The sequence below is a fragment of the Zophobas morio genome, unplaced genomic scaffold (assembly GCF_036711695.1).
Source record: "Zophobas morio isolate AGI-343-1 ecotype UQ-CSIRO unplaced genomic scaffold, CSIRO_AGI_Zmor_V1 ptg000018l, whole genome shotgun sequence".
NCBI lineage: Eukaryota > Metazoa > Arthropoda > Insecta > Coleoptera > Tenebrionidae > Zophobas > Zophobas morio.
In genome coordinates this window covers 4,828,822-4,853,059 of record NW_026972123.1, presented here as the reverse complement: position 1 = coordinate 4,853,059, position 24,238 = coordinate 4,828,822, and the positions used below count along the sequence as shown (strand labels likewise).

The 24,238-nt window shown below is 32.8% G+C and overlaps 2 protein-coding genes and 2 long non-coding RNA genes across 4 annotated transcripts in view; all 4 read left to right on the top strand.

The window, feature by feature from the left end:
• LOC135130801 (cytochrome P450 4C1-like) overlaps nt 1-24,238 on the top strand; it is a 75,231-nt gene that overhangs the window by 26,127 nt on the left and 24,866 nt on the right. The window lies entirely within an intron of this gene.
• Nucleotides 1,739-4,214, top strand: LOC135131058 (uncharacterized). The gene is made up of 3 exons (XR_010280866.1): nt 1,739-1,950; nt 2,007-2,210; nt 4,159-4,214. It is a non-coding gene; the product is annotated as an uncharacterized LOC135131058 (long non-coding RNA).
• Nucleotides 9,104-14,605, top strand: LOC135130993 (cytochrome P450 4C1-like). Its single transcript, XM_064058487.1, has 10 exons — nt 9,104-9,413; nt 9,473-9,664; nt 9,712-9,897; nt 9,948-10,014; nt 10,063-10,189; nt 10,243-10,288; nt 13,726-13,904; nt 13,952-14,120; nt 14,173-14,352; nt 14,399-14,605. The coding sequence occupies exons 1-10, from the start codon at nt 9,260-9,262 to the stop codon at nt 14,563-14,565; spliced, it is 1,467 nt and encodes a 488-aa protein (XP_063914557.1). The 5' UTR covers nt 9,104-9,259; the 3' UTR covers nt 14,566-14,605.
• On the top strand, nt 16,392-18,791 carry LOC135130994 (uncharacterized). The gene is made up of 2 exons (XR_010280857.1): nt 16,392-16,638; nt 16,708-18,791. It is a non-coding gene; the product is annotated as an uncharacterized LOC135130994 (long non-coding RNA).

Here is a 24,238-nt window from a genome sequence, read left to right as displayed (position 1 = left end):
CTACTGACGGCAAAATAAACGTTTGTTTACATGTCAAAATTGAATAAAAATATTGAAATGAACGGTATTTCCAAAAGTAATTAGGACCCGAATTTACCTGGAAGAATGGCTTAACACCCAGTGGTTCCTCCAAACTACCATAAAACCCAAACCTTTCCCAGTTATTTGCAATATGATTCATGAAATTTCGTTTTTCTAGAAAAATGCCGATCGAATGGCTTTTTTTTTTCAAAGTAGCACAAAAATTGATAAAAATACAAAATATGGACCCGTTACGTGAAATATGCAGCAGAAGGCAAATATATGCAAATATGCAATTTTTTTATAGCCGTATTCATTTTTAATTAGCATGATTCGTTCACATATTAAATATCAAGACTTATATGCAAAAAATAACGGATATGCAAATTTCATAAAATCCGCTCTCTAATAATAACCAATTCATCGGGTATGTTTCTGTTGTTGTCTTCGTTCGACACCACTGTATTTACAGTATTTAAGCAGGTATACGTTTCCGCCCCTAAAATCCCACGAACGGCATCCTTTGCCCACGTAAATACAGTAGGTACCTGAAATGAAAACAGAAACAGAAATAGTTTTACAACACCTTATCAAAATTTAAAAAAACCACTATGGTATTATTTGAAATTTATTGTTAAAGATTATATGGTCAATTAGATGTGGGTCGTCGTATTCTTTAAAAAGTGACCTTCGTCAGTGAGTTCGTAATGATTAATTAATAATTATATTCAGAGCGAAAAATACAACGGCTTTATTAGAAATATACCAAAGACAAGTTCTTTTCATTGTAATAATTTCTAAGAATTATTTCTGTAAACTTGTTTACTTGAAATGTTATTTTGTAAGTACCTGCTTGGCAAATGATAAATAGAACATCTGTAAGGTGACCAGATTTCAAAAGTCCGAAATCGGAACATTAGTTTCCATTTCCATCGTAATCTGATATATAACTGCTTTGAAAATTTTTAGTTGTAATATACTAACAGTACTGACATTTGCTGACATTTAAAACAGTGCTGACAACCGTATCGACACAAGTTTTGTTCCCAATTTTTCACAAAATAAAATTACTATTCATGAAAATTAGTGATTTATCCGAGGATTTATCTTTATTCTTATCAGATTTATAGAAATCGGAACATTCACGGAACGAATGTTTTAATCGGAACATTTATTGGACGAAATTTGAAATCGGAATTATTAGAGTATTGAAATCGGTACACTTCCGATCAAATCGGAACGTCTGGTCACCTTAAACATCTGCGGTAATATAGGGAAGACCCAACGACACAAACAAAGCCATAAAAATTCTTTGCCCATTGTCCCTGAAACGGGACAAGGTTTTGAAGAGTTCATTCGTCGAATTTTGATTTTATAAAGACGTTTATAAAGCGATGATGGGTAGCAAAAAAACTAGAGAGTGGTTAATTTTGATTTTATTAAATTTATTTTATCTAATGAAAAAATAACGCTCAACTTCTGCATTTACTATCCACCAGATGTTTGGGGGGTGCAGTCGGACCTTTGTTAGTTTGGTTTGTCTATGAGTCGGACGATCCCTTTTTTCCATATTTATGGTTATTGCACTTCACACTCACAGTGAAGCTGTCGAATTCCATTTGGCCATTTGGGTCACAACCACCGAACCTTTCTCGTAAATCCGTAACTCACTTCATTTTTAATGCAGTTTTGTGAAAATTGTGTGGGTTGAATTTACACTAGGTAAGTTAATATAATTCTAATGAAGTAATCATTTTAATTTTTACATGCTTCTGTTGTTTTTGATAACTGTACGTAAATAACAACAACAGTTTTTTCAGACAAGCTGGAAATACCACCATTAATCACTGAAGATACTCCCGCTGATTTTGAAGAACTTACGGTGATTGTTTTTGAAAGTGAGGCGCTTTGCCATAACATGTTGCAAAGGTATGTTACTGCAATTTTTTATGAACTAGGTGCTAATGAACATAATTTTACTCTAGACTTGAAACAAATACAAAAAATATGTGCGAAACAAAAGAAATTTTAAAGGAAACGAGTGAACAAATCTCCAATATGAAAACGTCATCAAATGTGACAAATCAAAGAGAAAACAGTAATAGAAGATATGCCGCCAAGACCACAGATAAACAAATTTTGAGGAATTAGAAGATTATCTCTGCCTACTACAACAACCAGGTTTCTTTGTAAGTTAAAAAAATACAATTAGTTCAGTCAAATTAGCGATCAACCTCGCAATGAGAGATAATAAGCTGAATTTTCGTATATACCTTCATTTTAGCGTTCTAAAAGTTTTTCTCAAAAGTCTCATAAAATCTCGTGACTGCGTCGTAAGTTATTCAAGGTCAAAGGTCAAGAAAAACATTATTTTGCGATTATCTCGGTTTCTATTGCTCTAATGATGTTAACACCTATTATCATAATTGTAGAGCATAAAATTTGGGACAAATTTTATTTGAAACATTTTTTGATACACTTAATCGTTTTTGAGATAGAGGGCAGTGGGCGCGCAGCGTTCATCCAATCATACTGTAATGCAATCAACCGTGAATATCTGTGAATACTACCTTGAATTTTGAAAAATTTGTATTATTTATGAGTTAATACATTGCATTTAATAACATTTTGCATATTTTCAATACATTTATTTAATGATACTTACCTACTTTGTATAATTAAGAACTCTTTAAGTGACATATTTATTGTAGGTATATCTTAGGTTAGATTATTATATATCTTAAAGTTATATTAATTTTTTCAAAGTAAATTTTAAGGAAGTAAGTAAAACGAGTTAATATATTTTAATTTTATCTTTATTCAGCAGCTGTACATTTCTCACGATTGAAATTGAATTGCAGTGAAAATCTATAAATTTTTAATAATTTAAAGAACAAAAGTATCAATTTTCTTCTTCTTCACCGTCATCTTCTGGACGTTCGGGAATTTCTGTTTCATCGTCGTCATCTTCGGTGCCCTGAATTGTTGTTTCCAGACCTTCCAGTTATAATCATGATAGAAAAATAAGTATTTAAAAACTTACACATTTTAAAGATATAAATAAATTGAGATATACAATAAATATTTCATTAAATGAGTTTTTAATTACACAAAGTACTTAGGTAAGTATTATTCTATGAATATATTGAAAATATGTAAAATGTTATTAAAGACAATGTATTAATTGATTAATAATACAAATTATTCAAAATTCAAGGTAGTATTCACAGATATTCAGTTGATTGCATTACAGTACGTATGGACGAGCGCTACGCGCTCACTGTCCTCTATCTCAAAAACGATTGAGCGCATGAAAAAATATTTCAAATAAAATTTGTCCCAAATTTTGTGCCCTACAATTATGATAATAATTGTTAACATCATTGGAGCAATAGAAACTGAGATAATTGCAAAAAACTGTTTTTCTTGACCTTTGACCTTGAATAACTTACGACGCAGACACGAGATTTTATGAGACTTTTGAGACAACTTTTAGAACGCCAAAATTAAGGCGTATACAAAAATTCAGCTTATTGTCTCTCATTCCGAGGTTGATCCCTTTTTTATGCTAAAATGACTGGACTAAATATATTTATATGTACTTACATATAACATAATTTTGGATATTATATACAGGTAGATGCCTGTAATACTATAACACTTTTTAGGAACCTACTAAACATGACACATTTCGCTTAACACGTTACATACATAGTGGGTTGCAGAAAAGTCTTATAGTGAAGCACCCTGTATGTTATACATACGCGGTGACTTCCAAATAGATTCGGAAAAAAAATCCTTTAATTGTCACACGGATTCAAAGTAATTAAATTGCTTCTCCAGTTTCAAGAAACAAATACGGAACATCTTGTTAAATGTAAATGATGCGGCAATGATTTATTCAGTTTCCATTGTGACTAAATTTTTTCTTTATTTTTGCTGTGTGTTGTTTAGATGAAAACAAATGGCACTGAATGAGGTGTAGATCTTGATATTTTTTCCCCTGAATTAGGACTAGATAAAAGAAATTACTTAAAATTTTCTCTACTTCATGATGTTGTGGTTTTATTTTCCGAACTTATTTCAGAGTCGCTCGATATATACACATAAAAATATTTTCTTCTTTTCTTATTTCAGGAACTGCTATTGTCCCAGATAGGTGGTAACGGGAAAAAGAACAATGTGGGGCGTGTATTTAAAAAAAAAAATCAGCGAATTTACTGTAGCTTGTTTGTTCGGTAGGAAAATTCCAAAATGGCTAGGACAAGAACAATGAATATTATGAAAGGTATTTTTTTTTGCAATAAATATAATTATTACAATTTTTATTTTTGAAGAAATTACAATGAAGACCCATTCCGCAATAGAAAAAGAAGTAGAACAACGCTGCTTAGAGTGGATAAGGCATTCTAGTCAACGCCTGAAGAAAGAAAAAACAACGACAGTTTATAGTTTCTATGTATTTTTTAAGTGTAAATTATATTGTATTATTTTCGAATTAGGAAATCATATATATATATTTATTTATTTATATTATGAATTTGTATTAATTTTTGTATTTTATTACTTATTACATATTTTATTTTTTCAAACATTGAATAAAATAATAATTTACTGTAAGCTCTAAATTTTACTCTCCATATCCATATCCCTAAATGGTAACTAGACTTTTTGAAATGCCTATTCATATCGCATAGATCATGTTAATAAAATATACTGAGAGTTATATGTTTACGATGTTGCGATATATACGTAACGTCTATGTCCATTTAATACGTTATATTGGCGTTTAAAATAAAACGTAACAGATACATCAAAATATAGAGAATCTAGCGACATACTAACACAACGTTATGATGATGTACCAGCGAGCACGTCTCTACTCTGAAACAATGTGGATGTCACCAGTATGTTACAAGCATGGGTCACTGTTGATTACATTACATAGCACAGGGAAAGCAAATGTACGCAGTTTGGTATGTAACAGCTAACAAGATCGTAGACAGAGTTAAGTGGCATTAACATCGCTACGACGCAACTGTGTTTACTGGGTGTGATCTCTTTCCTCAACTCTAAATCATTGGTAACTTTTAATTATCAGTTAGAAAGATCTGTCATAGCTCGTGTGAAAGAAATCAAGGATTTTGGCGTTATTTTTGATTCATTCCTTACATTCAAGCAACATTATTATCATATTTATAATAAATCAATTAGAATGTTAGGCTTCATTTGGCGTCATTTTGTGATTTATCTCAGTGGTCCATTAAATTGTTGTACATTTCATTTGTGCGTTCTCATCTTGAATATTGTTCCTCAGTATGGAATCCATATTATAGAGTTGACTGTGATCTACTAGAAAAAGTTCAAAAAAAGTTTCTTCGTTTGATTGAATTTAAACTTAATCGTGGTCATCATCAGGGTGATTACACTTGCATTTGTAGTTATCTCAATATAAATTCTTTAGAGGATAGGCGTTGTATGTCGGATATTTGCTTTCTCCATGGTCTCATAATGGTAACATTGACAATTCCTTATTGTTAAGTAAGTTAACGTTCTTAATTCCTGCAGCCAATAGTCGTATTGCGCGTAGTTCAGTGACGTTCAGAATTTCTGTATCTAGTACCAACAAAACTAAGAATCATCCTATCTTAAGAATGGTGGAGACAGCAAATCATCTGAATAAATATAATGATTTCGTATTATTCAACAGTGGTAAACACGAGTTTAAAAGAAAACTAAAGCGATTATTTCCGACACAATTTTTAGTTTAGAATTCTATTATTTTTTTACTTCCCGAGCGTAAGCAAAGGAAGTATTGTAATCGAGTCCGTCGGCCGACTCTCTACTTTTACGTTTTCTCGATCTTTCATGACCCCTAGAAGACGAAGAAATAGGTCTCCCCTTTTCCGTCTGTCTGTCCGTCCGTCTGTCCGTCTGTTGTCCCGGATTTTTATTAGACAGATAATCTCCGAAAGTACTCGACCGATTGTTGTGAAATTTTGTACTTATATTAAGAATATCATGTAGATGGTAAAACGCTAACCAAAATTTGTCTAATCATCCCCACCACTAATGCGATGACGTCACTTCAAAATTGTACATAGTAAATGGGTTTTCAATTGTATAAAATAACATAGTCCTACACATGTAGTTTACAACTCTGAATCGACTTTCCACCCGAAACGTCCAGATTTTTGGAAAAAAAATCAAAATTATAAAACAACATTTTGAAATTTAATTTTTAATCTGCTAACCAGAATGCTTTGAAATGTTGCAGATGTTTTAAGGCTATAAAGAGCATCATAAATCTTTAGTCAAAAAATATTTGCTTATCCCCTCCAAAAACTTGATGACGTCAGCTCAAAAGTTTGTGAAATAAATCATATCTAAAATGTACAAAATATGATGAGTCTGTACTTGTGATCTATCACTCCATTCATATTTTTTGGATTTGCATATACAGGGTGACTCAAAAAAATTAATGAATGCGTAAATATATTTTATTGATTTAATCAGGAACTACAAAACCGAATGCTCTGAAATCTTGCAGATGTTTTAAGGTCATAAAGAGCATAATAAATGTTTAGTCAAAATATATCTGCTTATCCCCTCCAAAAACTTGATGACGTCAGCTCGAAAGTTTGCCGCATAAATCATATCTAAAATGTACAAAATATGATGAGCCTGTACTTGTCATTTATCACTCCATTCATATTTTTTGGATTTGCATATACAGAGTGACTCAAAAAAATTAATGAATGCGTAAACATATTTTATTGATTTAATCAGGAACTACAAAACGGAATGCTCTGACATCTTGCAGATGTTTTAAGGTTATAAAGAGCATAATAAATGTTTAGTCAAAATATATTTGCTTATCCCCTCCAAAAACTTGATGACGTCAGCTCGAAAATTTGCCGAATAAATCATATCTAAAATGTACAAAATATGATCAGTCTGTACTTGTGATCTATCACTCCATTCATATTTTTTGGATTTGCATATACAGGGTGATTCAAGAAAATAAATGAAAGCGTAAATTTATTTTACTGATTTACTCAGGAACTACAAAACCGAATGCTTCGAAATCTTGAAGATATTTTAAAATTATCATAAGCATGGTAAATTTTTGATCAAAACGTATTTGGTCGTCCCCCCTAAAAAATTTATGATGTCACCACAAAATTTTGCTGAAAAAATCCTACCTAAAATGTACAAAATATGGTGAGTCTCTTCTTGTGATTTATCATTCCATTCAAATTTTTTCGATTTGCATATACAGGGTGACTCAAAAAAATTAATGAATGCGTAAATTTATTTTATTGATTTAATCAGGAACTACAAAACCGAATGCTTTGAAATCTTGCAGATGTTTTAAGGTTATAAAGAGCATAACGTTTGCCGAATAAATCGTATCTAAAATGTACAAAATATGATGAGTCTGTACTTGTGATTTATCATTCCAATCATATTTTTGGATTTGCATATGCAGGGTGACTCAAAAAAATTAATGAAGGCGTGAATTTATTTTATCGATTTAATCAGGAATTAGAAAACCGAATGCTTTGAAATCTTGGGAATATTTTAAAGTTATTATAAGCATGGTAAACTTTTGTTCAAAATGTATTTGTTCATCCCTCCTAAAAAAATTGATGACGTCACCCTTAAATTTTGCTGAATAAATCCTATCTAAAATGCAAAAAATATGATGAGTTTGTACTTGTGATTTATCATTCCATTCATATTTTTTAGATTTTCTTAAGAGGTGGTTCAAAAAAATTAATGAAGTCAATTTATTTTATTGATTAAATTAAAGGCAACACTTATTATTAGTATAACACCCCAACCAACCCAATTTGGTAGACACAAAATTTGTTAAAGGAAAAACTCGGTTGAAACATAAGGGTAGCACGCTTATTTGCATCGTCTTTAACATTACAGACCTGCATTTGTTTTATGCGCTCACTTGGTTCCGCGAATGTGAAATAGACATGTTTATAATCAACCAATTGTGAATTTCACCGTCAAGAATTAAAATAAAACCCAATGTTTTATATAATAAGCGGAAGTCGAAGCAATAAAACCGATGGTCGTTTTGTTTACAGTTTCTCTGTTTGACTCTCACGTATGCTGTTACGCCTGTCATCTTAAATTAAGAATGTTTATACATACACGATTTTCAGTTGCCTCTGATACGTATACGTGAGTAAATTGTTTCGTTATTTTATTGATTATTACAAATCAATATTCAAAACGACCCAATTCATTTTCCCGAAAATTTGAGAATATAATAATTTTATTCTTAGTATTACACTACATCTATCCCAACTGATATAAGTGTCCTTGCAAAAATGTTGATGACGTCATCGCATTTTTTTTTTAAATTCCCACTACAAAAATGTAATGAGAAAAAAAACACAATAGGCATGCAGTCGTCAAGTTTGCGACAGCGAGGGAAGTACTGTCTAAACTCTTTAGACCAATTTTTTTACTTATGTCTTCTGATTTTAGGCATTATAAATATATATATTTTTATCTCTTCTCATTTCTATTGCTTATTTTTCTTATTGTTAAGATGAATTAATTAAGCAGTTTAAGTTTGTATACTTGTATATTTATTTTATGTACTATTATTGTAATTGGAGTTATCCGTCAATAAAATAATAATATTAATATTAATAATAATAATATTAATAGAAAAACCCACCGGGAAATGGGACGGTAGTTGGTAATGTTGTCCTTATGTCAACTATTTGCAAGCACGGTATCTATGATAGAGTTCTGTTGCAAAAAAAAAAATGCAAATTTAGAATAAGTTGTTAATTGAAAATCCTCTGACAGGAGGTTTATTGTGAAAGAAAATTGGTTCAGTTTCAGTGTCTTAGCTGAAAAATTAAAATATAAAGATATAAAACAATGGTCGAAATGCAGGTAAGTACAGAAAGTATTCCTACAATTGCATTATTGTGTCTGCGAAATATGAGAAAAACATATAAAAATTCTGTGCCCCTTGCATATAATCCGGACTCTAATTAATAACCATTTCGATGTTGTACAACATTCCTCGACGATGCACTGTTGGAACAGGTTCGCATTGATGACGCACGTAAAACTGCCAGTTATATCAAGTTTTTTGGCCCAGTAACATTGAATCTTTGATTCATTAAATTGAATTAGATACAGTTTAGTAGGTTAAAGAGTTTCATTTTAAAACTGTCGTGTATTTACTACCTTTGCTATGCTAATCTCGATTTTCATTCTTTGTGTGATTATTATTATCACTTCGGTTCTTTGGAAGAAGCGATGGTTGTTATATCACGCTTGGAAAATACCTGGACCCGTCTCAGTGCCCCTCGTTGGAAGTGCGTTCCTGTTATCAGCAACAAAAGACAGTAATTAATTTTTTTTTTTATTTTAAATACTATCGAAACGTAACACATTTATTTATCAGATTTTTTCGACCTGCTTTGTGGAAAGCTGGACTCCTGGAGACCAGTTACCAAATTCTGGGTAGGCCCCCAGTTGTACATAGCGACCGGACGACCAACAGATGTAGAAAAAATATTGACAAACTGTCTAAACAAGTCACCTTTCTACGAGAATTTTAACGACATAGTGAAAGACACCCTGCTAACTTCAAAAGGTACTAAAATTTCCTTATCACGCAGTCATAAATTGTAAAATTTGCAGTTAGTATCTGGAAAGAACATCGAAAAATGATCAATCCCTCTTTTAATTCGAAGATCTTGAATTCGTATCACGATGTCCTTGTCAATTATTCGAGAGAAATGGTGAAGTATTTAGGTGACACAGAAGGCGTCGAACAAACGGATTTCCTTCGAGCCATCTGGGAAAGGACACTTGATGTAGCTTTAGGTAAACAACTTTGGCGAGTTTGCTAATTCTATCCACTATTGTTTTAACAGCCACTTTAACCAACGTAAAACCGCATGTATTAAAGGAACGACAACGTATGATTACAGTCACCGTGAAGTAAGTCTTTGTTCCTGTGTAACAATTTTTTGTCAATTTTGATTTCAGATTCGAAGAAATACTTATACAGAGATTTCATACGTTTTCGTTTCTCATAGATTTTTTTTGGAAATTATCCGACTTGCACAAGGAGCATGAAGTGAATTGTCAAACTGCTCATGACATTGGCAAAAACGTAGGTTTTATTAATTATGTCACAAAATTTTAACTTTTATTTTTGTCTTTCAGATAATAGCAGAAGAATACAAATCATACGAATCCGAAGACAGAAATGGTATGTTTATAAAGTCATAAGTCATTTACAATTTCTTAAAATTTATCGTTATATAGACGTTTATTTTTAACAGATTGTCGCTCAGTATATACAATTTTATAGAAATATAAAATATACTTTCCAAGTTAACACTGATTTTGGCAGATGACATACTCTCTAAAAAAATAACGGGTGGGTGGGTGGCGCTAGTACTTTCCAAGATAACGAAGTGTTTTTGGTATTAAAGCAAAATTAGCACTGTCTGGTAATTTGTAATATGGTGTAAGTTATTTGTCAGTTATAATTTATTGTATTAGGATTTTTTTTTGTTTTTTCTTTTCGTTGTATATCCTATGTGGGCTATGCCCGTTGGATAAATCAGATAAATCAATTAAATCAATAACACTGATTTTGGCAGATGACCTACTCTCCAAGAAAAAATAGGGTGGGTGGGTGGGGCTAGTGCTTTCCAAGATAACACTGATTTTGGCAGATGACATACTCTCCAAGAAAAAACAGGGTGGGTGGGTGGGGTTTGTACTTTCCAAGATAAGACTGATTTTGGCAGACGACATACCCTCTAAAAAAAGATAGGGAGGGTGGGCGGGGATAGTACTTACCAAGTTAAGAGTGACATTACTAAATAACATATCCCCTGGAGTTGGCTGACGGACTCGGTTACAATAAACACGCATTTATCGTCTACACAAAAAGTAAATAATAATAATAAAAAAAAAAACAATAGCGATAACTGAAGTTGGAGACATTTGAACGTTCTCTCTGTAATCGCATCCAAGGGTGTATTTTTAAAAAATCTAGAGATTTATTTATTGTTTACTATAGTTGAACTTCACTAATTAATTAAAACAATAAGAGATTTATTTTTTCAACAAAGCCTAGGCAACTTGGCTGAGGTTCTTTCTTAATCACTGACTTACATTTAATTACTAAAATTGGAAAGATCTGAAAGTGCTCGCTGCGCTCGTATTCTATGGGTGTATTTTTCAAAAAATCAAGACATTTATTATTTGCTATAATTGAAACCCAACAATTGAGACCAAACAATTTCGCTAGATCACTTTTTTAAATATTAACGACGCTAAACTTAAAAAAAAAACAACGTTTATAATGCGAGCGCAGCGAGCATGTTCAGGTTTCATTATAAAATAATAAAGTCTAAGAACATCTGAACATCTGTTTGGTTTTTCTGGTATTTTTCTAAATAAATACAGTATAACCTCTATAATCCGAACCCACGATTATCCGAACATCCAGTAATCCGAACAGAGGCTAGTTGAAGTCGATATCTCTTTAATCCGAACTGAACTTGAAAACATGCAGCGGCTTGCAAAAATGACGCAAGATCCTTTTTTCTATAGGTGTTTTTTTGGATTTTTTTGGAATTTTTAAAAACTGATTTTCAGTGCACTGAATTAATTATCTAATTCTGGAAAAAAGGTTAAAGAAGAAATGAGGTCGGCAGTGACTTCTGCGCCCTGAAATCTAAAGTATTTTGTTAAATTTCGAAAATCGTCGAAAATGGGTCGAAATTTGCTAGTAATTTCCAAATAACCTAGCTTCTAAGGAAATAAAAGGCAGGTAGGCCAGGCTAGTATTTGCCAAAATAAGACTCATTTTGGCAAATGACCTACTCTTCTAAGAAAAAATGCTAGCCCCGCCCACCCACCCTTGTTTTCTTACAGGATATGTCATCTGCCAAAATCAGCCTTATCTTGACAAGTACTAGCCCCGCCCACCCACCCTTGTTTTCTTAGAGGATATGTCTTTTGCCAAAATCAGTCTTATCGTAATGATTACTACTAAATTTTTCAGTTTTTCGATTTTTCAACTGCTGAATGCTTCAATTTCTCGCTTTTTAAATATTCAATTTTGTAATGCGTCTTTCGATTTTTGATTTCTCTGGGCGACTGAAAAAAACTTTCAATTTTTTAATTTTGCAATTTTGGCAGTTTTCCGATTTCTCAATTATTTGATTTTTAAAAATATCGAGAAAATAGATGTTTATTTTTTTAAATTTTCAATTTTTGATTTTTTGTCACCGAGTTTTTGGAACGAAGTAAAGAGTAATTTTGATCAGCGATTTGCCATGTTTACCGTAACTTTAAAACATCTGAAAATTTTGTTTCTAATTTTGAATTTTTCAAAATTTCGGTTCGAATAAATTTGTTCTTTTAGTTAAAAAATCGAAAAACGACAAATCGTGAAAAGGAAAATCTTTAACCTGAGAACTTGAAAAATTAAAAATTAAAAGATTCAAACATTGTAAAGTTAAAACTTGAAAAGTCAAAAGATTGGAATTAAAAGCTGCAAAATTGCCAAACAAATTATCAAATAAAATATTCTAAAGTTGGAAAATCTAAAAACTAAAAAAAAAAAATGAAAACTGGAATTTCGAATTCGATTTTATATAAGAATTGTTTTTTTTTTACAATTTTTCGATATTTCAGTTTTTGATTTTCCGACTATACACTTGTACAATTTTCCGATTTCTCATTTATCCGATTTTTCAATTTGTCATTTTTTGATTTTCAATTTTTTTTATTTTTAGCAAGAAGTGCTAACCCCGCCTGCCCACCCTCCCTTATTTTCTTAGAGAATATGTCATTTGCCAAAATCAGTCTCATCTTGACAAGTACTCTGAAAAAACTCAGATACATATATATTTCCGACGCGCTGATTCCAAAAACATAGCATATTTATGGTAACGGAGCAATATTTTCGGAAAATTCGGTGTGAAATTCTAATTTTTTGAAATCTTTTAAGAATTGCGATATTTCAATGGACGATTTTGGAAAAACGGTTTAAGTTATCGAAGAAGTGAAACCAGAAGTGACTTCTGCGGCCCTAAATCTACATGGAAATATTTAGTTAAATTTCGAAATCGTCGAGAATGGGTCGAAATTTGCATAAGGGAGTTAATACGAATACATAATGGGAATTTTCATTTTTCAAAAAGTCATCTAAGAATTCTGATTAAATTGAGGGATATATTTTATTTTTTAAATAACATGTGCCAATGCGATGATCAGTGCCAATATTTTCTTTAAAAAGTTGAAAGACCCTTGTTTCGACACGTTTTTAGAAAAATATTGCAAAAATGTATACCGGACGAAAGTACATCGAGAAATAATAATGTACCAGATAATTACGATGTGATTATTTCTAGTATTGAAGAACTGGTAAAAAAAATGTATATAGGTACATATTTCATAGTGGCAAACGCCCGCAAACATCAGATTAAACTTCTGAAAAAAAAAAATGCAATAAGATCGCAATCTTTGTGTTAAAGGTGTGGCCAGTAACCATCCGCCAGCTTTTTTAATATTTCTGAAAGGCAACTTAATAACTGTTATCATATTACAGTTATGTTCAGAAAATATGCAAATCGTTTGTTGATTGCTTATATGATTCGACTCGGTGGCAGGTTTTTGTTTCAGATGACGCTTCTGAAAGTAACCGATTTCTACCAAATTTGACTAAACTGAATCGAACCAAGCAGATCACCCGTGAAGAAATTATAGATGAAACGTGTTTGATGCTTATGGCGGCAAGCGAAACGGCAGCAATTACAATCAACACGGTTTTAACGATTCTAGGAATCTACTCAGACATTCAGGTAAATTACACAAAAACATATATATTACGATAAAGTTGCTCTTTTAGGAAAGAGTTTATCAGGAACTGGTCTCAGTTCTGCCAAACATGGAGAACAGTCCAACTCAGGAAGAACTCAATCGTCTGAATTATTTAGAACGCGTTGTTAAAGAAACTTTGAGACTAGTTCCCACAATTCCTTTCATTTTGCGATATGCTGAGGAAGACATTAAATGCGGTAATATATTTTAGAAGATGGATCCAAAAAAATCCACTTTTCGTTTTTCCAGATCCTTATCTTTTCCCTGCCGGCTCTAACCTTCTCGTTCCTCTGGTGCTACTACACAGAGATCCGGATGTGTGGCCTGAACCGGAAAAATTTGATCCAGATCGGTTTCTCCCTGATGAAGTTGCAAAAAGACATCGTTGTTCGTACATTCCCTTCAGTTTTGGTGCCAGGAACTGTATAGGTATGTATTCGTCAGCAGTAGTGTTTTTTTGTATTTTTTGTCTTAGGTCTGAGGTTTGGAATGACGGTGGTAAAAGTAATGGTCGCGACGATTCTGAGGGACTTCAAAGTACAAACTGTTGGTATGAAATCATGGAAGGACATCCAGTGGGACTATATTGTTATGCTGAAGGCTAAAAATAGTCGTTTACGGTTCGAAAAAAGAAAATTTTAATAACATGCACTCTCTAGTTATATAAAAGGATTATGTTTCATATATTTTTATTATTTTCATATTATTCATTATCGGTCAAAATCTGTTTTGCAATTAGCATTTTTCTTTGAGCTGAAGATTCTACATAACCTTCTTAATCAAACAATTCTAGAATTTTCAAATAGAACAGCTTGTATTTTATTACTGCATCTTATTCTGTTCTAGGGTGTTCTATTTGAAAAAACTGAAAGTGAAAAAGTTCTACAAACACCCTGTATATATTAAAACCCAATTTTATTTATATGGCGCAAAGCGCGTATCTTTATTTATCTCTCCACAAAATAACACAGATTTAAAAAATAACCCTAATTTTTTTTTTATGAAACCTTGCAAAGCTAAAACATTTCTATAAAATTGGAATAACGGTGCAACGTCCCATAGAAATTTCAAAAATGAACTGTGGCTATAAACCCTAAGAAGAGATCAACCATAATATGTAAAATATATAGGATGTTCGATTTGAAAAAACTAAGTAATACTGTATACAGGGTGCCGCATCCAATTCTGGACATAGAGAATTAACATGTCAAATTGGTTTTTATTTTATAATATCTCCCCAGATCACTTAAAAGTTATCATTGAGTGATGCCTTTGTGGAGGTCGAAGAGGGCTATCGGCCAGTATTTTTTTCAAATCGTTGCATCGCGCTCATTTACTGTAAAAAGGCTTTAAAAATCGTATTTTGAAATTCGCGCCCGATCCGATTTGTTGCGAAATGTTCCGTCGCACCGCCGAAGTTCGGCGATCGCGTCTTTGGATTAACCATGCAAAATCCAAATGTCAAAGTGAAATTAGAAATTATTCTCAGAAATCAACGAACAACTCAAACTGAATTATTTTATCCAGTGTGATGTGATGATTATTGTTAGGACAAATTAAACGGAATAAATGCACAAATTGATCCATTCATTCGTCATAGTACGCGACCCCGTCAAACGAGTCATCTCGAACTACACTCAGGCCGTATCCAAAAAGCCCGAGATGAAAACTTCGAGCAGCTGGTCTTCCTCTAAACCCCATCGGCAGCATTGTGACATGTCCTGGGAGCCCGTCAAACTCGCACTGCCTCACTCAGTAATCACTGAACGACTCAAATTGAATTATTTTATCCAATATGACGATTATTGTAGGTCAATTTAAACGAAATAAATGCTTTTTGCTTTTTTTTTATTATAAAGACCCAACAGACTAAAGTCCACTTAAAGGGTCTACAAAATAGCAAACCAGAAATATATGAAGAGAAAAAATACAATTCACGCCACTCACAGACAGCGTAAATGAAAAGAAAAAGACAACAGAAATAGAATATATAAAGGCAGAGACAACACAAGAGTGCTGAAAATCACACTCATCTCATACAGAGAACTATGTAAGTGTATTTGTGCAGAAGTGTTTGCGTAATGCAATCATAATATCTTTTTTTTTTAATCAAGTGAATATCGTAGTTATTCATTAGCATGTTGAAAGTATCACACATTTTATAAATAGGCGACCGTAATAAGATATTAGTTGACGCTTTAGGTATGTAAAATGTTCTGAAAGATCTTAGATTTGTTAGTGGCATATTAAAGGATATCGATGACATCAATTCGTTCGATATGATTTTATTATGCAGGAGGTTATGTAAGAATACAACAAAATACTGTGTTCGTCTGTCCGAAAGAGATGTAAAATTAAAAGCGTTACACAGAATACTGTTATCAATTCTCTAAACGGGATAAGAACCACTTTCTTTAAACCATAGATATTTTAAAAATTTCCTTTGGACAGATTCAATACTCTCTTCTGAAATTATATTCTTCACGTTATAATAAATGTGTTTATATAATATAGATTCAAAGACCTTAGAGATGTTGAACAGAATTGTTACAGGTCTACAATTTTCAATCTTGTCTTTGTCTCCCGATTTAAATATGGCACATACTCTTCCAACTTTCCAACTTACAGGGTAGATGGACGTATCAATTACTAAATTAAAAAGTTTCCGAAGTGGAGTCACTAATACATTGGCACAATCTTTCAAAAAAAATGAAGGTATACAGTCATCACCAGATGAAAACGTCGGTTTAAGTCTCTTTATAGCTTTAAGTATTTGACTTTCAGAAATTGTTCGTACACTAACACCTGCAAAAATGTGAGAGTCTGAAGACTGACCCTGATAACCACCTGAAGATTGAACATAAGACTTTGAAAAATGACTAGAAAAAGCGTTCGCTATTTCTTGTGGTGAATCTAAGCGATCCCTATGGTGGGATTTGCATTAGCTCACCATTAAATTGATGAAGAGCTTTACCGATGTTTTCAATAACTCACCAGGCGACAGCACCTCTCGGAGTTTTAGAAAGGATATTTTAAAGTGATAAAATTGGCGCCCAGACGCCCCCCTTATAGGAGATTATTGATGACAACCACTTCGCGTGTTTTTATTATAAGACAATTAAAATAGCTATTTATTATACAAGTGTCTTATAAGGCAAATAAGTCGCGAAAGAAATGTTTAGCCACGAGAGCTTGCTCGAGTGGCCTAATTTTTCTTAAGCGACTTATTTACTGTTAAGACACGAGTGTGATACATAGTTTTATCCAACACCTCCTTCAGTAACAGTACTTAAAGCATCATGAAAATCCCAAAAATTCAATATCGTTAAAAGCTGGTAGCCTATGAATTAGTTACCGTGTGGTTGCCACGACAAATTGTTTGTTTACGTCAAATTGAGAAAATTTTTGAAAAAGAATACGGCTTCTGCACTCGTCATATTTATCCAAATGGAAAGAAAACGTGCTCTTCCGGAAAGTATTGCGAAAGATGTTGAAGAAGCCACATCCAGTTTGTTACCGAAGAAATCCAGAGACGCTTATTACAAGGAATTAAATTACTTCAATAACTGGAAGCAAGAAAATAATGTTTCTGGTGTAAGCGAAGACGTTGTGTTGGGTTACTTCTTAACGTCAGCAAAAGAGTTGCGGCCTCTTCAATGTGGACAAAATATTCCATGTTAAGAGCGACATTAAAGCTTCACGAAAATGCTGATATTTCGCAATATGGCAGATTGATCGCTTTTTTGAAGAACGAATCTAAAAATCACAAGCCAAAGAAAGCAAAAGTTCTTGAAAGAGAGCATATTCAACAGTTTCTAGTAGAGGCACCTAATACAAAGTATTTGATGATGAAGGTAAGTCGTGACTTATGGGCCTTCTAATGTGTTCAAAATCGGCAATTTTATGACCTTATAATCAAGAGGTGTTGGATAAAAAAATTAATTACTGTTTTTTGTTGCTGATAACAGGAACGCACTTCCCAGGAGGGGCACTGAGTATGGTCCAGGAATTTTCCAAGCGTGATATAACAACCGTCGCTTCTCCCAAAGAACCGAAGTGATGATAATAATCACACAAATAATGAAAATCCAGATTAGCATAGCAAAAGTAGTAAATACACTACAGTTTTAAAAGTGAGACTCTTTTACCTACTAAACTGTATGTAATTTAATTTAATTTAATGAATCAAAGATTCAATGTTACTGGGCCAAAAAACTTGATATAATTGGCAGTTTTATGTGCGTCATCAATGCGAACCTGTTCCAACAGTGCGTCTTCAAGGAATGTTGTACAACATCGAAATGGTTATTAATTAGAGTCCGAATTCTATGCAAGGCGCACAGAATTTTTATATGTTTTTCTCATATTTCGCAACGACAATAATGCGATGTAGGGATACTTTCTGTACTTACCTGCATTTCGACCATTGTTTTATATCTTTATATTTTAATTTTTTTAGCTAAGACACTGAAACTAGACCAATTTTCTTTCACAATTCGGCAACTATTTGACACGTAAATTTGACGTGAGGTGTTACAAAAAATTGCTTTAATAAAAGATAACAAAGACAACATTACCTATGGGTTTTTCTAGTATCTGTGTCGATGAGGGGTGACTCATCGACGCCCGAGCGGCCCGCGCATAAAGACAAGTCTGGAGCCGGTTACCGGAAATCTCGAAGTGGCAGTCGCGATGGATTCGAGAAAGACCTCGATCGCAGAAGTTTGGATTTAAATAGAGGCGACCGTCGGGAACGGATTGTTCAGCTAGTTGAATCAAGAGCGTCCAGTGAAATTTTTGTACATAATCGCTGTACCTAATAGTTAGTCGTGTAATTCGAGTTATTAAGAATACATTGTTGAGTTTTACCCACGCCAATTTTATTCGCCCGAGCAACGTAACAATACATATACAAAAATAGTTAGAAAACTACCGATACATTGGTTAATTTTTACATTTGGGAAGATATATGTCATCAAAATTTTCTTTTTTCGAAACGTAAACGACTATCTTTAGCCTTCAGTATAACCATATAGTCCCAGTGGATGTCCTTCCATTTCATACCAACAGTTAGTACTTTGTAGTTTCTCAGAATCGTCGCAACCATTACTTTTACCACCATCATTCCAAACCTTAGACCTAAGACAAAGTAAAAAAAAATGCCAGTGCTAATAAATACAGACCTATACAGTTTCTGGCACCAAAACTAAAAGAGATGTACGAACAACGATGTCTTTTTGCAACTTCATCAGGAAGAAACCGATTTGGATCAAATTTTTCCGGCTCGGGCCATATCTCCGGATCTCTGTGTAGTAGCACTAGAGGTACGAAAAGATTAGAACCGGCAGGGAAAACGTACAGATCTGGAAACACGAAAAATGTATTCTTTGGATCCACGTTCTAAAATATATTACCGCATTTAATGTCTTCGTCAGCATATCGCAAAATCAAAGGACCTGTGGGAACTAGTCTCAAAGTTTCTTTAATAACGCGTTCTAAATAGTCCAAATGATTGAGCTTATCCTGAGTTGGACTGTTCTCCATGTTTGGCAGAACTGAGATGAGTTCTTGATAAACTCTTGCCTAAAAAAACCTCTTTGTCGTGATATTAATATTTTTGCGTGATTTATTTGGATGTCTGAGTAGATTCCTAAAATAGTTAAAACCGTGTTGATTGTGATTGCTGCCGTTTCGCTGGCCGCCATAAGCATAAAACTTGTTTCTTCTAAAATTTCTTCACGGGTGATCTGCTTGGTTCGATTTAATTTAGTCAAATTTGGTAGAAATCGCTTACTTTCAATAGTGTCATCTGAACAAAAAAACTGTTAGCAATCGTTAAAAAATAAATAAATAGTAAATGACTTATGACTTTATATACATACCATTTCTGTCTTCGGATTCATATGATTTGTACTCTTCTGCTATTAACTGAAAGACAAAAATAAGAGTTAAAATTTTGTGACGTAATTAATAAGACCTACGTTTTCGGCAATTTCGTGAGCAGTTTGACAAAGCACTTTATGCTCCTTGTGTAAGTCGGACAATTTCCAAAAGAAATCTATGAGAAACCAAAACGTATGAAATCTCTGTATAAGTATTTCCTCGAATCTGAAATCAAAATTGATCAAAACTGTTAAACAGAAACAAAGAATTACTTCACGGTGATTGTAATCATACGTTGTCGTTCCTTTACCACATGCGGTTTTACGTTGGTTAAAGTTGCTGTTAAAACGAAAACAATAAAAAACATATCATTTACATTTACGCATAAATTTGTTTAAATCTTAGCAAACTCGCCCAATTTGTTTACCTAAAGCTGCATCAAGTGTTTTTTCCCAGATTACTGGAAGGAAATTCGTTTGTTCGGCGCCTTCTTTGTCATCTAAAAACTTCACCATTTCTCGCGAATAACTGACAAAGATATCATGATACGAATTCAAGATCTTCGAATTAAAAGAGGGATTGATCATTTTTCGATGTACTTTCCAGATACTGACTGCGAATTTTACAATTTACGACTGTGTTTTAAGGAAATTTTAGTACCTTTTGAGGTCAGCAGGGTATTATTATGTCATTGAAATTTTCATAGACTTGGTTAGACAGTTTCTCAATATTTTTTCTACATTTGTCGGTCTCGTGGTCGCTATGTACAACTGGGAACCTACCCAGAATTTGGTAACTGGTCTCCAGGAATACAACTTTCCACAAATCAGGTCGAAGAAATCTGATAAATAAATGTGTTACATTTCGATAGTATTTAAAATGGGAAAAAAACTAAATTTTATCACTTACTATCTTTTGTTACCGATAACAGGAACGCACTTCCCACAAAGGGTACTGCGAATGGTCTAGGAATTTTCCAAGCGTGATACAACAACCATCGCTCCTTCCAAAGAACCGAAATGATGATAAAAATTACAGAACAAGTAAAAATCCAGATTAGCATAGCAAAAGTAATAAAGACACGACAATTTTTAAGCAATGTCTTTTTAATATGATACTCTTGACGACCTACCAAACTGTGTCCGGTTTAACTTCTTGAGTTTTTACTAAGTGAAAAAACTAATTACTGTGGGGACGTTTACTTGCGTCATTAGAATTTTTTGCGCAACATCTGAATGGTTATTAATTAGAGTCTATGCAAAATGTTTACTGCATTCATGTATCAAAAAAAAATGCATATTGCCATTAAAAATGTACAATGTACACATTTTCAATAATACAGTGTAGGGGATACTTTCTGTACCTACCTGCAGGATCAATTTGACCTATCATTTTTGGTTAAAAAATTCTGAGATTTGAAGGGTCATACCCATCATTTACGCAATAATTTTGGATTTGTACAAATATTGATTAGGACGGACATGACACTTTTTGTGATGGACGTGACAAGTTCACTTTAAATAACCAAAAATTAAAAGACAACATTTATTTTTAAATAAAATTTGCAAATTCTACAAACTAAGAAATGGTGGTAAGTTCACAGGTTTTTGATGGAGTTTATTTCTTTCCATCTGTTGTCCGGCAACTCTATATTTGACGTATTTGTTATACATTCATTGATTTAATAATTTTACCGAGGTCGTATCGAGTAGACGTGTTTTAAATATCTCTGTGATTCTAATACAATTTTACCAGTTATAAGTGAGTAATAAGTTCCAATTGTGTCAGATAATGCCTGCCGCGTGCACAAAATGTAAGGTGTCAATTACCCCTACTGTTCCGGGATTGAAATGTTTAGTTTGTAACACATTTTCTCACATCAAGTGTACTGAAATAACAAAAGCTCAGTATGACGTAATAAAATCTACTGAAGGTATAGAATGGAAATGTTCTGATTGCCGTAAAATCAACGTATCAAAGGATCCTAATGGCACTTGTAATTGTTGTGAATTAATACCACCGTTAAAAGAAATAATAATCAGTGATATGGCGAAATCAGTGGAATCGCTGAAGGTTCAATTCTCTGAGGCAAAAAAACTTACTGATGTGAATTTTGAGGAGATAATACACGAGGTGAATGATCGTCAAAATCGTAAAGCCAATTTAATAATTTATGGATTAACCGAACAATCTGCCCGTTTAGCTGCCTCTGAGAAAACTGCTAAAGATAAGAGTTGCATAACTGAATTTTTAACATCATATGGACTTGATGATTCCATAATATCAATGGATTTTAAGTGCAACCGCCTAGGTAGACTTGATGTTTCGCGTCCACATCCTCGACCTTTAAAACTTCGTTTCGACAACGCTCAACATGCACAAACACTTTTCCATAAATTGAAATCTAATCGTACCCAAATTCAAAGTGATGACCAATTCAGGAATATAAAAGTTTCAATGGATAGGACACCAAGACAGATTGCCTACTTTAGTCGAATCAAAGAAGAATTAAATCAGAGAATTGCAAATGGAGAGGCTAATCTTCGTATTAAGTTTTTCAATGGTATTCCTAGTATTACAAAGGTCAATAATTTAAACTAATGTCTCCCTACGTTCCAATTGTCTCAATATATTATCAAAATGTGCGCAGTATTCGGAATAAAGTAAATGATTTTTTTAATGGCACTAGTGACATTGGCTTTGACATCATTTGTATTTCTAAAACATGGCTAAATGATTCTATCTCTAATTCAGAAATAATATCCCCTCACTTATATAATGTGTATAGGTGTGATCGTAATTATAATCAGTTAAATACTTCAAGAGGTGGGGGTGTTCTTTTGGCATTAAAATGCTCTATCACTGTAGAAAATATTGATTTAACTAATCTACTTAATGAATTGATCAATGTTGAGATTGTAGGGTGTAAATGCTATCTAAACAGACTACCATTCTATATATTTGTTGTCTATTTTCCAAGAACACCTTCTCATAATGATTTACTTATACTCTGTAATTATTTTGAAGATAACTTTAGTGGTGATGATAGTTTGTTTATAATAGGAGACTTTAATATTCCACAATACACTACTGATACAAATAATACTCTTGTTCTTACACTTAACAACTTTAGTAAGTTTTTGAATCTATCTCAGTATAACATCATCAAAAAATCTAGTGATAGATTGCTGGATCTTGTTTTCTCAAATACTAATTGTAAGGTCATGCGTGATTTAGTTCCTATCGTTGTAGAAGACTCTTACCATCCAGCTCTCTCAGTTTTAATTGATTTGACAAGTGATAGCACAAACTCTTTTCCAAATAATAATGTAAGTCAATCTAAGTCTTTCAATTTTCGTAAAGCTAATTTTCCTTTGCTTTATCAGGAACTTTGTAATGTGGATTGGTCTTTTTTAAGTAATTTCAATGACACTGATACCATAGTAGAACATTTTTACAGCTATTTATATAAAATATTAAGCAAACATGTGCCAACATACAGAGCTATTTCCAAAAAAACTAGATTCCCACCATGGTTTGATAGTAACATAATCAGTAATATTAAATCCAAATTGTATTATCATAAGAAATATAAAAAATATAAAAATTCATTTTATTACTCAAAGTTCAAATTTTACCGTAAACTGCTAAAAAACCAAATAGCTGTTTCACATAAAAAATATCTCGCGGATATAGAAACTGATCTTAGGAACGACCCCAAAAAATTTTGGTCATATGTACAATCTAAAAAAGGTCTGACCAGAATTCCTGGTCGAATGATCTATAATGATAATTCCCTTAATACTCCTTCTGATATTGTTGATGCATTTGCCTCTTATTTTCATTCTTCTTATACTCAATCTTCTGACAATAACTCCAATATAGATGATACTTACAATTTAAACACACCAACGTTCTATATTAAAGAAATTACTGAGCATGATATACTTACTGCCATAAATTGTCTCAATAATTCATTTACGGCCGGTCCAGATGAATTACCTAGTTTCTTCGTACGTGACTGCAAATATGTATTTATTCAGCCTTTATTAGCAATATTTAATACCGCCCTCAAGAATGGTGTCTTTCCATCGAAATGGAAGTTGTCTAAAGTTATACCTGTTTTTAAATCTGGAGACAAAGCTGATGTTTCAAAATATCCTCCGATCTGTATCTTATGTAATTTCTCCAAAGTTCTTGAAATTATTTTATACTCTTACATATATCCTCATGTGAGAAACTTTATTTCACCACAACAACATGGTTTTATTGATAAACGCTCAACTGTCACAAACCTGGCATGTATATCTCAATTTATTGCTGAAGAGATTGATAACCAATCACAAGTGGATGTAATATATACAGACTTTTCAAAAGCTTTTGACCGCATTGATCACAAAATTTTAACATCTAAGATTGAAGCATTTGGTAT